General features: G+C 42.6%; 1 protein-coding gene across 5 annotated transcripts in view; it reads left to right on the top strand.

Annotated features, from left to right (window-relative positions):
* kcnc2 (potassium voltage-gated channel, Shaw-related subfamily, member 2) overlaps positions 1-7,679 on the top strand; it is a 103,761-nt gene extending 96,082 nt beyond the window's left edge. For 4 of the 5 annotated variants that reach the window (XM_069671226.1, XM_069671227.1, XM_069671228.1 and 1 more), the window contains one exon: positions 2,629-2,765. In XM_069671226.1, the coding sequence (XP_069527327.1) occupies positions 2,629-2,765 (137 nt within the window). Of the gene's footprint in view, positions 1-2,628; positions 2,766-5,982 lie in introns of those variants that run through there. The other variant, XM_069671229.1, reaches the window with a different exon arrangement.
* The last annotated feature ends 8,043 nt before the right edge of the window (positions 7,680-15,722 follow it).

A 15,722-nucleotide genomic window follows, 5' to 3' on the forward strand; every position in this document is an offset into this window, starting at 1 on the left:
ATGACTACAGATACAACTTCAACAAGAAGTGAAAATCCAAAGAAAAAGAAACAAACTCGACGCTCAGATGAAGCAAACAGTCTGAAAAGGAAAGCGACCGTCAGCCAGGAAAATCAAGAGTTACATCCATGACAAAGGGAGCCAGCTGTAGATGTCGTAGACGGTTAAATTGGAAAGTTTGCTAATTACAGGTTACTGCCAGTGGGTGGCGCTCAAGATCGCACTACTAAAATATTCAAGCTTATATCTTTAATATTGAAGTGTATTAAACTAGTATTCTTTTTCATCGTCAGCAGGGGGCGACTCCCTTGGTTCGGAAGAAATAAGTCAGATAGTCAATGAAGAATTACCCAGAATTCCCTCCCTTCTGTTATTTAATGAAACATACACTCACCGGCCACTTCATGAGGTACACCTGAAAGATGTAATGTAATCCACTACACCAGCTCCGCCATCAGATTGGCTTTGATGCCTGTAATGTACAGGCTATGTTCTAAGCTCTCACAGAGGTGTTAACTCAATGACATATCAGCGTCACGGTCATTATTGGTGGTGTTCTGTACTGAGCTGCATTATATTCAGAGGTGTTCCTAATACTCTGGCCACCTCATGTATGTAAATAGAGAGGACAAAACATTAAAGACACATCTCACTATTATTAAGTTCATTAGATTGTACAGGTGTACCTAATGAAGTGGCCAGTGAGTGTATATAACACAATGAGAATAGCTTGATCTGGTTCAACAAGGTGACACATGACTGCACAACAGAATGTTCCTTTTAAGAAACAGCGACTGCAGCTGGCTGAGATAACAGCCACGCTTGCACCTGTTACGCAGGTTTAACAGACCTTGAATTTTCACAGCAGGAGAAGCACAAATATATCTAATGAAATAAATGATGTCTCCATTCCAGCCAGGTGTTTTAATGAGCACCAGATATGTAAATTAGTTCTTCAGGTATCAGCTGAGTTGATTGAATCACATTAATATGGATGTTATGCGAAAGTAACTGCCAGCCATGTTTGCTCCGCAGCCACTCCGTCACTGATGTGTTGACGTTTGTGCTGAATGATGTGTGAGTCATAGTCTGACTCACACTTACAACTAGAGAGCTGATGCAGATCGTTCTTCCTGCTCAGCTGATCATGATTACAGACGGAACGATGTGATCTCTGAAAAAAGCTTTTTGTGCTGCTTTTGATTACGACAGACATGGCGACACTCGAGGAGGTTACTGTGATGTTCATTCACAGCAGAAAAAGCTTTTGTGTGTTCGGTGGACAGAACACACCGTCTGCACCGTCCCCGCTCCGTCTCTCCAACATGTTCCTCCGTGCACGGACGTAACGGTCCCGGACTTGTTCACATTTAGTTTTGCAGGTTTCCACGTCGACTTCTATAACAGAACTTGTAGCTGTTTGACAGGCATGTTTGTCTCTGTGCAGTGGCAACGACACATCGTAGAGATGTGGAATATGGTGGACTTGGCTTGTCTTCAGAGCTTTCTGCCATTGTTGTCCCTGCTGCTGTGTTGACCCTGTCACATCCCCTCTGCCTCTACGCTGCCCCTACTGTTCATGTGCAGACTGCATCTCACGTATGCGCAGCGTTAATTTTTGAGGACGTGCAAACAGGCGCAGGGAACGCGCGGCAGCCATCATGCGTGTGCAAACGCATTATTAAGAGCAGGTATATCTCAGTGCCTCGAATTGAAAAAACGTACAACTCAAAGCAGCAAAGCGCCCGACGTCATGGGTGTTCTTTCTCATTGTCCAGTCGGATGAATGTGAAGGCAGGCCCTCTGTCAGTTTACAAAATAACAGTCAGGTTAATGACAGCTAATGATTCGGTGGTTGCCTTAACAACAGTAAAAACAAAAAGGCGCAGCGAGCTGCTCTTTTTTTAACAGTAGGCTTCAACAGAAAAGGCAGTGCGGTGCGCCTCAGGTTTTGCTGGCTGATCGGAGCCTAAGACGACTTATAACTCCTGCAACGTATCTTTTGTGGTCGGATAAACTTTCCAGTAGAGCCTGACTGATATATTCATCAGCCGATGTTTGCCTATGACAGATAGAATGGTGTTGGTGTGTATGTTTTCCAGTATGTGCCTATATAAAAACTTCCTTTACATACCAGAAATGAAGAAAACAATGTGTGGGGGGATTTAGAAATGTCATTGTTCACCATACATTCAGCTACGTCTGCAGACCATGTAGCAGAGCAGCACAGCTTTGCCAGAATTATTTGACATGTTTAATTAAATATTCTATAACGAAGCTTAGAGAAAATCTGTGGTTCTTTGGCTCCGTCCACTCAGAATGAACTCATGCTAATGTTCTCTACAGGAGGAATAATCTCATTGGTTATCTTGGAGTCCAGTCTGCCTTACTGTCATAGTGAGGGAAGTGCTGTGCATGCTCTCACCATACAGTATGTTTCTGCTGCTCTGTCTCACTCCTGTCTCCTGTCTTGTCTCGGTTCACTCGGCTGGCTCGGACTCGGATCGTTGCCTGCCTGCGTGCCTGCCTGCCTGCCTGCCTGTGTGTGTTCATGTCCTGTTCCTGCACCACCACCACCTCCACCTCAACCACCACCACCACCTCTCTGTCGCCCCCCCTCATCTGAAGGCTATGAGAAATCCCGGAGCTTAAACAACATAGCGGGCATGGCCGGTAACGCCCTGAGGTTGTCGCCTGTGACCTCGCCGTACGGATCTCCGTGCCCCCTGCGGCGCTCCCGCTCCCCCATCCCCTCCATCCTGTGAGACGTCGAGCCCTCCGCCACTTTGGCCTAAACCACCCCACACCTTCTCCCCGCACACACCACCTCCCTTTGGTATCATATCTGAACTCTGTTCTAGATATTGTGGCTAGTGGATAAGTACTTACCTTTGTAGCTGAGGCTAATGTTAGCAGCTTGAGCTAACTCCTCACTTTCCCCTTTTTCCATGAAGGTACGTGTGCTTAGCTTAGCTTAAGTCAGTCCTCCTGTGTCACTTGGAGTTCCCTTTAGCTCGATATTGTCGTACTTTAAGACTTGCAATAAAAGAACTCCGACTGGTGGCTTCAAAAGTAGCAGCCATAACATTTAATAAAGGACACATTACTAATCAGGGATATTAGATGTTGCTATATTTAGATACTTTGAACAAGACGTGCTTCCAAAAAAAAGAGAGATGTCACTTCATTTTAAACCTCATACGACTGTGACTTTGTTTTTGCTTTGCTGTTTTATTTTTGGGACGGAGACGGGAGGGATGGAGGATTTGCCTTCAGGACTGTGTTTTGGACTCACGCGCGTACACGTCTGTCACTCCTCACCTGCTGCTGGGCCTGCTCATGTTTTGCATGGATCATCCTGTAACCATCGTCTGCGAGCCGTGTGGCGAGGGGAGAAGGGATGAGGCACGACGAAGCATAAACATCTATATGGAGTATTTTTTAATTAAATGTTATTATGTTGGGGTTTAGGGGGTTACACCTGACTTGTATCATGTCTCATTTTGCCATCGACTTCGAAACACAGATTACCAGCTGGGCGTTGTTTTCTTTTGCTTGTCTGCTGCTATTTTCTGATTAACTTTCCCCCCCGCCTCCTGTATGTTTCCTCTCCTTTGATGGAGTGCCCACCAAAGCTGTCGTGTCTCTGGGTGTTTGCTCACAGATAACTGCAAAGAGGTTGTCTTTACTGGTTTCACACAAGCAGAGAGCAGCGTTCTTTCTTAATGGCTCGACGGAAGGCACCGCCATGTTGGAAAGGTAAACCTTCTGAGCGAGGGCGAGGGTCACAGTGCCTCTCTCTCTTCACGATCATTAGTTACTATGTGTGTGTGCATCGGGTTCTTCAGTAATCCCAGACAAGAACAAACACACACTCTTGACGGCACCACTGAAGGTGCTGCTTGTAGCATTTTGATCTGTGGTTAATTCCCAAATCAATATTAAGATTATATCAATATAAAAAGTGACGTCATCATTGAGGAGAAAGCTGCATTTTGCATCATGTGAAACCAGATTTGTTTTGATTGACATGCATGATTTAGTCCCTAAAAGCAGCTAAAACAAAATAGATGGTAACATTTTATATCAGACACACACATTCAGTGTTAACGACTTCCTTATAAGCGTACATGTTAGTGGCATGTTGGCTCTTCAGTAGTCATTTTGAAGCCCTTATTAATGTCTTATTCTGCATGTTCTAAAACGACCTGGCCTTTAAGTCCTCAGACTTTTACCTCAACAACCACCTGAGTACTGATCATAGTGAGGAAGATATACTGGAACTTAATATTGACATCCTTTGGTAAGTATGGACTTGATAAGCAGGCAGTACCACAACACTAAGCATTTTAAGATCGCAATCTATGTACAACATCATAACATAAATGATTAAGGGAACAGGGGGGAGTCTGCTGGTTGCAGAAAGAAATCCACTTGTATAGACGTCTATAAGAAAATGACACAACTGCTCACTTAACCTTTAACCTCAGTTAACATTTTCTTCATGTGCCCCTTACCTCTAGTGTCAAGTCTTCTTCAATACAGCAGGATTATCACTTTGTAAGTTATGTTCGCAATAGAAGGAAAGCTGCTTTACCTGCAGGACACAGGTGTAGCAATGTGTATCCATCCTCTTTTCCAAATATGGTCACTTCTGGCTCCAAAAGGCCAACATGGCGGCAGCTGAAACGGCTTTTCAGAACCAGAAATACTTGTGGTAAACTGTAGTGGTGACAATCTTTGGCTACATGTCAGCCTCCTAGATTAAATTCTTAGTCAAAGATTTTGATATCTTGAGGCGTTGGATGGTTACCTCGGATGGTAGAGCAGGCGCCCCGTGTTCAGAGGCTACATCCCCACTCTCTACTCCCCACATATCCGGTCTCTCTTCAGCTGTCCTGCCACAAAAAAAAATTTAAAACATAAAGATTTTGATATCTTCCACTTGGAAAGAAAAGAACGTGTTTCCTTTAAATAAAATCCTGTAATAACTCTAATCCAGTCCAAACAGCTAGAAGGAGCTGTTTGTTTGTATCTGCTAACATTTTGTGAGCTATATGTAAAATTGTAAGAAAGCTTAACAATATTGAACGCATCCAGGATGAGATAGCGGGAGGTCTTTACATCTGTTTCTGCAGCATGAAGCCAGTAGCCGTGCCGTCTTAAAGGAATAAAGCCTAATGTCCTGAGGTCTCAGGGCCTCTCAGAGCGGAGAACTCTTAATATGGCCGCGCAGAGTAAGGCATAAATATGATGATTAATAAAGAGCCAACATGCTACTAATGTCCATGCTAAAATAAGCTAATGAACAGTGATCATGTGTTCCATTATATGAAGTGTTACCAGATAGTTTTGCATCTGATATTTAACTTGTTCACTTCTGTCCTTTTAACTGCACACTTTCACTTTATCTCATCATCACCAAGGGCTACAAACTGCTCCCTGATCCCAAACCAGACGAACTCACTGACCTGAATTCTTTCTAACAGTTTCAAACTGAAGCAGCCTTTTGTTCGTTCATTCACATTATCTCATGACAGCATAAATAACCTCCGTGCACCAACAGGTGTGGGACAGCAGACACACAGTATAACCATGCAGTGATGTGCCTCACCCATCCCTACTGTATGTCTATACCAGTAGCAGACGGTTGCTAAGCAACTGGCTCCCAGCTAGATGCATCTTACACAAAGCTCTGCAAAAAAAAGTCAAACAATTAAAAAGAAAAAAAATCCCCCGACCAAACATTCCTCTTTGTCTGTTCACCAAAATATGTAATCGAGCTCCCTCGTGACCCTCTGAAGTACAGTGGAGCTTTTCTAACATGGAAACATGCTGAAGGAGCTCCACTGAGTTTGTTCTCTTTTCTGTGCGTATATTGAAAACAGCCAGTGTGTGCATGGCACGCTCCTCTGACACGATGCTCAACAAAGACTGATTATGCATTTCTGATATTTAGAGATGTGTTTATATTTCATTTAGACAGTTCATTTCCTATTTGAATGACGGTGGGATCAGTCATCAGTATGAGGCCCTGCTGCTGCCGTGGGAGGACCCCAATTCAGAGCCGCTCCTGCAGGACAGTACGGACGAGGAGGCAGACTGACTGACAGCCGCCCCGCCGGCTCGCTGAGCGGGAAACGCTGCGATGAAAAGGAACTCCTGGGAGGACTCTGAGAAGCGTTTACCTTTTGTGATTTCTCTTTTTGTTTTGGAACTGTGAGAAAAAAAAGAGCAAAACAAACTGGACACGTCCTTCAAAAAGAGACTAACTGTACAGACATTCATCGTGTAAATACGACGACGAACACCGCACATCTGGGCCGAGCGGCTCCGTCCACACATCTGTCTTTTGATGGCGAGTCAGGTAACGAGGTGGCTGGTTGATAAGTTGCTCTGTGACACTCAATCACTTTTCTTGCTGTGGTTTCCCTCCCTGCAATAAGTGTATTACGATGTATCAGTTGAGGCACTTTGTGTTTAAAAATGGAGTGTATTCATATATGAACTTACATACAGTATATACAGTATAGAGAGTTGAATAAATGTGACATTATGGTCATCTCTGCTTTTGTTTCCCTCTGTAATTTTCAGTAGGTTACTTGCTCTGCCGTGTGTAAATGTGTGTGTGTGTATCCTTAAGCTCCAGGGTGAGATGTGCAGGTTGAAAAGCCAGGTCAGCGGCTACCAATGAGTGGACTTGAAGCTCTCACTCTTCCAGTTAGTTTTAGCACAAACGAACGAGACAGAGTCCCCCTGTGGTGCAGACGCCGTCGTAGAAGCCCCTCCCACCTCTGCCTGCCGTGCATTAAACACGCAACGACCCTGCATTAGTGCTGCAGATGTTTGTCTCCTCACAAACCAAATTATCCTGACCAAAATATTCCTCATGAAACTCCTGGTGGCTAAAAAACTGCATAACTTGATTCTTCCAAACTTTCCCCCCTTGTGTGTGGGGGTGGAGCAAAAGTGTAGCAGAAGTTTACCAAGTTATAAAGCGGGGCTTCTACAGCGGCTACATCTGCACAGTAGCAACCCCCCGTGACCCCAAACAATCAGATCGGATTTGCAATAAAGCACCCGAAAACAAAAAGCGCCGATCCACACTGTGATTTCAGCAGCCCGGTGAAACAAAAAGGAACACAGAGTGAAGACGCAGCTCCAGGAGCTGATACAAAGGACTGTCAGGTGGTGAAATGCTACCTGCGCAGTTGTTGGCTAGCTGTCAAGTGTCACCCTGTACCCACAATCCTCCTCGTGTAGTACACACGCTGCTTTACTCTTTGAATCGACAAAGAGAAACCGTTCTTTGTGTATTTCTAGGATGACGTTGTGACTTGAAAAAAAAACTGTGTTTATTTTTTTGAATCCAGAACATGTATTTTTGTGTCTTACTGTGGAGTAAACTTTGCTCTAACCTGTGAAAGTCCTGGTAGTCTGATGCTGTGCTTCTCCATCGTGTCCTCAAACTGTCAGGCTTTTGAACCCAGTTCATGTTTTGTATGTTTTACTGTGAGGAAAAATTCTAGTTTGGAGTCTGTGTTTGTGGAGCCTTTTGTTGGCATTCTAAAGTGCATGCTGAAAAAAAAAACATTATGTCAAATTGTAAAGAAAAAATAAGATGACATACTGTATATCACGTTCAAAACAATGTGTATAGAGCAAAGGTAAAAGCTATGTGAGAGATTCACATAAACTATTTATCTTTTAACTTTGGATGTTTCTTTCTTTGCTTCGTCTGAACTCTTTTCTTCGCTGTCGTCTCACAGAAACACGAGACGACCCCGAACCTCCCAACAAGGCTTTAGGAAGTGGTTGAACCAAAACCAAATCGTACAGGTACATATAGAAAAGTTACGACGAGTGCGTAACCATAATAAATGTATATAACTTACAGAAGCACCTATTTTAACCCAAACAACATCTTTTTTCAAACTTTTTTAAAGGTATAATAAGTCGGATTTTCCTAGAAAAATAAAATATAGACTTTAGACTTAGACGTTTTCAGGAGGGGCACTGTCGTGGTTCCCTGAGCCAATCACAGCGTACAGGTGAGTGTGGGAGTGGTTCAAATTCGCATCTGGGCCCCATTCAGACCGGCAAACATGGTGAAAGAGCGATGCAGAGTTGGCCTTCTTTCTGTTGGACAGGTAGGTTCCTCAAGCTCACCGGCGGTTAGCATGCTAGCGTTACGGTAACCGTGATGCTGTCGGTGTTAACTCGGCGGGGTGGGCGTGTTCTCGTACGAGAGAGTGAGAGTGAGCTTCTGGTGACGAAGAGCCCAGGAGGAGGGGCCCAGTTTGAATGTGTTGTTGACAAAATGCGAGGAAAAATCCGACTTATTATACCTTTAACCTCAGTTCTAGGGCCTTGTGTAACTTTATGCTCTCACGCCAAGTATGTGATCTACCAAGGGCCTGTGTCCACTAACGACATTTTTAGCACTCAGCATCCTCAGATCAGAAAGGCCCTCAGCGTGAGCTGCGCTGCGCTGCGCTCAAAGTGCTCTCAGTTGAAAATAGTTAAACTTTTAGAGCACCGCCGGGCTTTCCTATGTCACCTCTCCCTCTCCCCCCAAAATCAAGACAGGGTCGGACTTCTGATACCGACTTTGTCAACTTCAATGATGGGGGAGAAGCTAATCCTTTTTTCCAGGGTAAATTTCCAGGTGTAAAGCTGCTGCTAATGCCATGGCACAATTCCTTTACATTGTTTTCACGTTTTATTCGTAAAATTTCTTGAATAAAATCAAATATCAAGCAAACAGATCGACTTAGGCCCGATCAGACAGAACATGTTTTAGCAGCTGGCGGCTTTTTTTTCATTATTTTCAATGAGACGCTTTTTGCAGCCTGCTTTTGCGTTGCAGAGCGCCTCGCTTTTTTCCGCTCTGTGCGCCTCGCATTTTTGAGGAAACCTTCTGAGCGCCTCGAGCTGAAAAAACTTCAATTCAAAGCAGAAAAGCGCCCAACGTCATGGACGTTTTTTCTCATTGTCCAATCGGATGAAAGGAGAGGCGGCCTTCTGTCGGTTTACAATATAATGGTTAAGGTAATGACAGCTATGATTCGGCGGTTACCTTAACAACAGAGTTTTTTTAACCATAGGCTTCAACAAAAAAGGCAGTGCGGTGTGCCTCGCGTTCTGTCTAATCGGCCCTTAACGGTCACTACCGAGGAAAGCGGAAGTGCCGCCAGACAACTTTCATAACCTAGCAACAGCAAGCGCCGTGAGAAGCCCTCTGAAATTGAGGTCATGGGCGCCTCAATTGAAGTAGTGGACATGTTAGCTGAACCGCTGTCTTCTTCTGAACCTAACTAAGTAGTTCTTGTTTGTTTCGTTCTGCATCGTGTTAGAAATGTTGCTCCGATGTGCGCTGTCCGTCGTCACTGTTTTTGTGGTGGCAGCGTACAACTTAACACATAACATGTCATCACCAGGTGTTGGTCTGTTGGGAGGTTTCGGCCATTTCAAGTATTCCTGTGAGATCAGTTTGTTTAACGTTACAAACACATTTTATCTACCCGTGTTTCCTTTGCAGCTTTCTGCACTTATTTTCCAGATTATAGAAAACAAGAAAAACTCCAAGGTACTCTTCATCAGGAAGTCTTCTTTCTGATGAAAGCTTCTTTTAAGGTCGCCATGACGATGTCAGGACAATAAAGGCGTATTAATTGTTTAAAAAGAGAGTGCTGAGGAGTTTTTCTGGTTTTATATGACTACATGCACCCCAGTCTAAAGAGCACCTCCAGGAAACACTTCTAACTGTTCATTTCTGTTTTGGTAAATACCAGATTGTTGTAAATCATGTCAATCTTCACAAAAGATACACAACACCGTGTCCATGTAAAGTGTTAAGTCGAAGGCCGTGAGATGTGGTTGAAAGGTTTTTATTTTTATAAGCTTCTGTTTCTGAGGTCAAGACTGAATTTGAATGCATAACCTCGAGCTTCTTATTATAGCTTAAAGGTGTTTGGGGACACTGAAAGCCACAGATGGCACTGACAATTAAACTCAAGTTCCCAGAGAATTTGAGAATTCGAAGCTGCAGACAGCTCGCTCAAAGTCAGAGCTTTATTCCCAGGCTCCTAATTCTAAAAGATAATATTTTGTGGAAAGACAAACTTCTGTTTTAAGTTGAATTTGTCTTTAAGTCTATAAAAGGATTTCCATTAGAAACAGCCACATTTAAACATCCCCAACAACAAAGCATACTGACCTTTTTAAACTGCCGTGGTTTGGACCCTGGTGTAACTTCTTGCAGGTCTTGTTCATACTGCATTTATTACTTACTTCATTTATTTCCTATTCTGAATTGTAGGTTGCTTTAAATGTGTGAGCTAAAGTGGGTTTCAGGGACTTCCAGCAATTCATAGAAATTCTCTGCTCGCTGATTTTAATGCCAGATGAACCAAAAGGTCACAAAAACAGGAATCAATCTTTGTTTGATCCATCTGTGCTTGGACAAGATTTGGATTAATCATCTTCCTCTAATGACACATTAACAGGTCATTTGTTCAACCCTGCCTCTACACAACCATCCTCCATTACTGTGCTGATCTCTCCATGTGTCTTATTGAACATCCTGCCCGCTCATCCTGCAGGGAAAAAAAGACACATGGAGCCATTTTTGTGCAAAAAAAAAAAAGTGCAAATTAAAGCGCTGGATCTGTTACACAGTTAGGGGTGGTGTTGTTGTGCTCATGGCATCAGATACAAACCAGATGCTGGAACATCAGGCAGAAGAGCAGCAGAGATGTTATTTGGCTTTTGGATGAAAATTAAAACGTTGCCGGTATGTAAACTATATTCATGTATCTGAGCGTACAGTTATACACCATTACTGCTTGAAATGCAGGTGAAATAAGCAGGACTTGTGTGTGACGTGTGCTGCAGATTTCATTCAGTAAAATGTGCAGCAGCAGTTAAAGTGGATACAGTTGTTGAAGCTGCACTTTATCATTCACTCTAATAACACAGGTGTGTTTCAGCAGCAGCATCACGCGCCGTGCGGCTGTTAATGTCGTTTCCCGGCGAGAGTAAAAGACAAACAAAGAACAGACGGTTCAGGCTGAGATAATGGAGAGCCGGCGCCCTCCTCTCCCACTTCCTGTGTTTCCTGTTCATTCTTCAGCTCACGTCCAGCACTCGGCAACACTTGGCGCTCCGTATCTCTGACACATCCCAACTATCTTTACTCCCGTCGCCATGGAAACAGCCACAGACGTGCCAAAAGAGATGTAAACAGCCAGAGCGTGGAGTGTGTTTTTCAGGACAGGACCCCCCCCTCCCTCCTCCTCCTCCTCTCTTCTCTCCCTCCTCCTCCCCCTCCTCCTCTTCCTCCCTGCCTGGGGAGGGGGCGGGCATGTGGTACCAGCTGCTGAAAATCCAAAATACCAAATTCGTGACATGAATATTGCATCAGAGGCTGTTTTAAACTTCCCGGTTCTCCCTCAGTGAAGCTCACATTTCACCCAGGACCCAACGGCTGTGGATGTGTAAAAATACACACTTTATTTTAATCATTTATTTCCTCTTATAATTATTTTTATTTTGCGTTAGTTCTGAAATAAAACAGAGCAGGGATGCAACAAAGGACACATGGAGGTCTGCAGACTGATGAACTCTATTATGATAGAGGAAGCAAACATGAACATTTACTGTGAATTTTTTTCCCAGCTGGCGGTGCTTGAAGAAAGGTCAGGAGGTCATCGAGAACTCTGGAGCTCTGTCTCCATCACACTTTTCTAAACGCTGTTATATTTCTCAGCAGTGTGCATAACTAAAAATCGCCTAATATATGATAATATGCATTAAACATAAATCTTTAAGGTGAGCATTTGATGTATTGTGTAGAGTGTGGAGAGCAAAGTTCAATTTCCATGTGAGGTCAAAGGTCAAAGTTGTTTTTTTAACAGGCAGAAGTTAACCTATTGGGTTTGACCACAAAAACTACTTAGTGAGGGTGATAAAAGTTCACGGTTTGGGATTAAATAATGAGTCAGCGTTGACTTATGGTTTCTACGGAAGCCCTTAGCGGACATGCATCCATATATTTTACTAGTGAGTATTTCTGTTTTTTTTCTCGAGATCTCGACTTCTTTATCACCAGATAACGACGCAGCACCAGCATAACACAAAACAAACATAGAAACAGGCTTAACTTCCCTCATCAGTGTAGGCAATGGCAGCATGGCGTGTCCTGCTCTGTGATGTCACAGTGACCGGCCTGTTGTTCTGTTATATAGATCACCAGAAAATGATCCTGTTAACACGAGAAAACCAGCTCTGTTATCTCGAGATAAATAAGTCGAGATTCCTAAAGGCTGTTTGGTACTTTGTGCTTGCACCGTGTAATGAAGCCGTACTGACTGACAAGAAAAGCTTCTTAATGCAAGAAGGAAACTTCCTATTGAAATACATGCCTGAAATGTGCTGACTGACACAATAAAAATGTACAAGACTCTATATATTATATCTTCAGACTAGCACTTCCATCCATTATCTATACCGCATTTTGGGTCACAAGGGGGCTGGTGCCTATCTCAGCTGTCATTGGGCGAGAGGGAGGGTTACACCTGGACTGACCAATCAATCACAGGGCTGACACATAAAGTCAGAGAACCTTTCAAGCTCACGCTCACATTCACACCTACGGGCAATTTTAGAGTCACCAATGAGCCTAACGAGCATGTCTTTGGACTGTGGGAGGAAGCCGGAGTACCTGGAGGGAACCGACGCATGCACGGGGAGAACATGCAGACTCCACACAGAAAGGCCCACTACTTCTGCACTGGGATTCGAACCAGGAACCTTCTACCTGTGTGGCAACAGTGCTACAATTAGAATAAAATGTGGATGCAGCTTACAATTCACCCGTAAACTCATACAGTCTAAAAGTAAACAGAAATTGGCGTGACATGAGTTTTATAAAAACAAACCCTGCAGATAAACAGGGATTACTGTGAAACTGAATGGAGAAATGTACAGTGTAGATTAACACATGATGACTCCTCCAGTTGTTATCATAAAAGCACACCTGACATGACAGTGATGATTATAATCATACACACTGCATGTTTGCACCATGCTGTGCTCTGAAGCTGTCACACTGCCTCGTGGCATTTAAATCCCGATGAGTGCCGTGTAATGAGAGTGGCGTAGCCGACGAGGGCCGAGTGAGTCAGGCGGTGGAGTGGGGGCTCCGTTTACAGGCTTTGTTCCAGGTGAGTACTCAAAAAGGCACGGGAACGCTCTCAATTACTCACACGCCAACATGGAGCCCCTTATTCACAACCGCAAGGGCAAGCTGTAGTGGCGTACGCTAAGTGCCGGGACACACAAGGGCTGTAAATATCAGCATCACATCACAGAAATAAAAAAAACAAAAGAGCAGAGATGAGATGAAAAGTCACTCAGCAGGAAGTGAGTCCACACATCAGCTGCACAGGAAAGCGGCCCTTCAGCCATCCGGTCCAACACTTCACTGCTGGAAGTATGTGGGATACTGATGTGAACTCCTCCAGAGTTTTCATCCTTTTTTTAGCTGCAGGAAGAGGAACAGAGGCGCTGCCATGCAAATGTTCTCCTCCGCTGTATTAAAGATGTTTCATAATGTTTATTTACAGGTTTCTAACAGTCGTCTACTCTTAAAATAAAGTCTAAGTGAAGATCTAAATGTAAGAAATGTACAGTATTTTGGGGTCAGCAGCTCTGGTATTGATATGTGAAATGCACAGCTGGGCCTCGGTGGAAGAAAATGAGTTTTAAATGAAGATATATGCAGTATTGATCTGAATAGAAAAAGGACAGACTGTTTTTATCAGCCCACACAGGAGGGGGTCAAAGGTCAGCCACACAGCAGCACAGACGGAGCAGGCAATTACTCAAGGACAGAGCGATGGTTTCAGCTGCTTGCATAGTACAACGTAAAAGACTTAAAGCAAACATTCCTCCAAACAAATGCGTGCTAAAGTCTTTAAAGTCTTTATAATTAGAAATTTTATGAAAAAAAAAGTTAATAACTCAAAATAATGCCTGTAAAAAGACACAGACTCTCAAAATGATGTGAAACTTTCTCTAAATAATGAGATTGTCCTATATTTTGACTGCAGAGCCCAAAATAATGACTTTTTATCTCTCAGTAAAATTAGACAGTATCTTAAAACAATGAATTCCTTATCTGAAGCCTTTTTCTGCTTGATGTTTGTAGCCGTTTGTCCATAAATGTTTGAGAAGACGTCTTCTTCTTTTGGATACTTTTTCTTGAGAGGAATATTTTGAGTTTTGTATTCTCATGATCAACTCATGATCTTGAGGTACTTTTAACCAATTTTGAGATTGTCATTATTTTGAGTAAGCTTTTGATTATTTTCAGGAACAAGAGTCATTTGAGAGAGTTTTCCATTCCTTTGAGAAAATAAAAACATTATTTTGAAAAAGCTTGTCATAATTTTGAGATATGACCTCATTATTTTGGTTAACTTAGTCTTTATTTTGAGATGCTATATCATTTTTTTGAGATACTTGTTATTCATAATTGTTTGATCGCCAATTAGAAAACGTAATTCTCACAAGATAAGTCATTTCTAAAATTAATTTAAACATTTCTTTTCACATAATTATAAATATATGATAATATTACACGCGATAATACATTATATAATGCTACTTCCCTTTCTGATTTATAACTGCGTTTCTTAGTGAAACAGCGCCCCTAGCGGCTGGTGACAGTAAGTCAGTCTGAAATTAGCCAGGTGAAATCTTTAATCTTTGATGAAAAAATTGACTTCTAATTTTACCTACAGTATTAGATGCAGGCACTAAAAATATTGGAAAACTGGAAGGACTGCACTGTAGAAACAGGTAATCCAATTTCGGCGTTATATTTACCACTTTATAACAAGTTAACATTAAAAACCGAAAGCTAGCTAGCTTGTTTTTCAGTGTTGCTAATGATATTAGCCGCCGTATATTCGTAAGCTATCAACGGTCATGAAGGAGGAGAGCTTCTCGTGCACAACTATACTAAACTACTAAAAAAGAAGCAACTACAGGAAATACTGTACATGACATGGATCTTGACAACTATACTTCGACTTCATGAAGGAGAGGAGAGACTTCAGCGTCAAAAAACGTGAGTAAAACACTTTTTTACATATACCTTTCTGTGTTTGTAATTGTCTGTTAGCTTGCTGGTGTTTTTGTCCCGTGAATTAATGTCGCGCCATGGCTGTGTGTGTTTACTGTAAATAACCTAGTACGTGCTACGTAGTTGTAAATTATGTTATGTAGAACTTTTTCTGCTTGGTCTACATATAAATAGCCTAAACAATCGGGACCCCTCTGGTTCTTTACTTTGAAATCCCCCAAAATTAGCATTGCTTGGTAGTTAAATCACCTGTTAAATGCATGTTTCATCTTGTGGAATATCTACAGGTTAGTTGAGGTACAGGAGGAAGATTTTCATCCTTAACTTTCTTTTAAGTCTCTGCTTTCATAAGTAATTTGATTACTATAGGCTCTGAATATTGAAGTACAGTAGGTAGAAAAAGCTGTGTGTAAGTCATGTATTTGATACATGCATTGAAGAATAGTTAGTGATATGAATGAATGTCTCAGCCTTTCAATACTGCGCTATGCAACAGTGCAGCAAACGTGGTTGTGAAAACTGAACAGACAATTAATATGTGGGTCATCATAAGCACTGTTTCTTATTGATG

The sequence above is a fragment of the Semicossyphus pulcher genome, unplaced genomic scaffold (genome assembly GCF_022749685.1).
Source record: "Semicossyphus pulcher isolate SPU_LCO1_2020_fin unplaced genomic scaffold, fSemPul1.0.p SCAF_20, whole genome shotgun sequence".
Taxonomy (NCBI): Eukaryota; Metazoa; Chordata; class Actinopteri; order Labriformes; family Labridae; genus Semicossyphus; species Semicossyphus pulcher.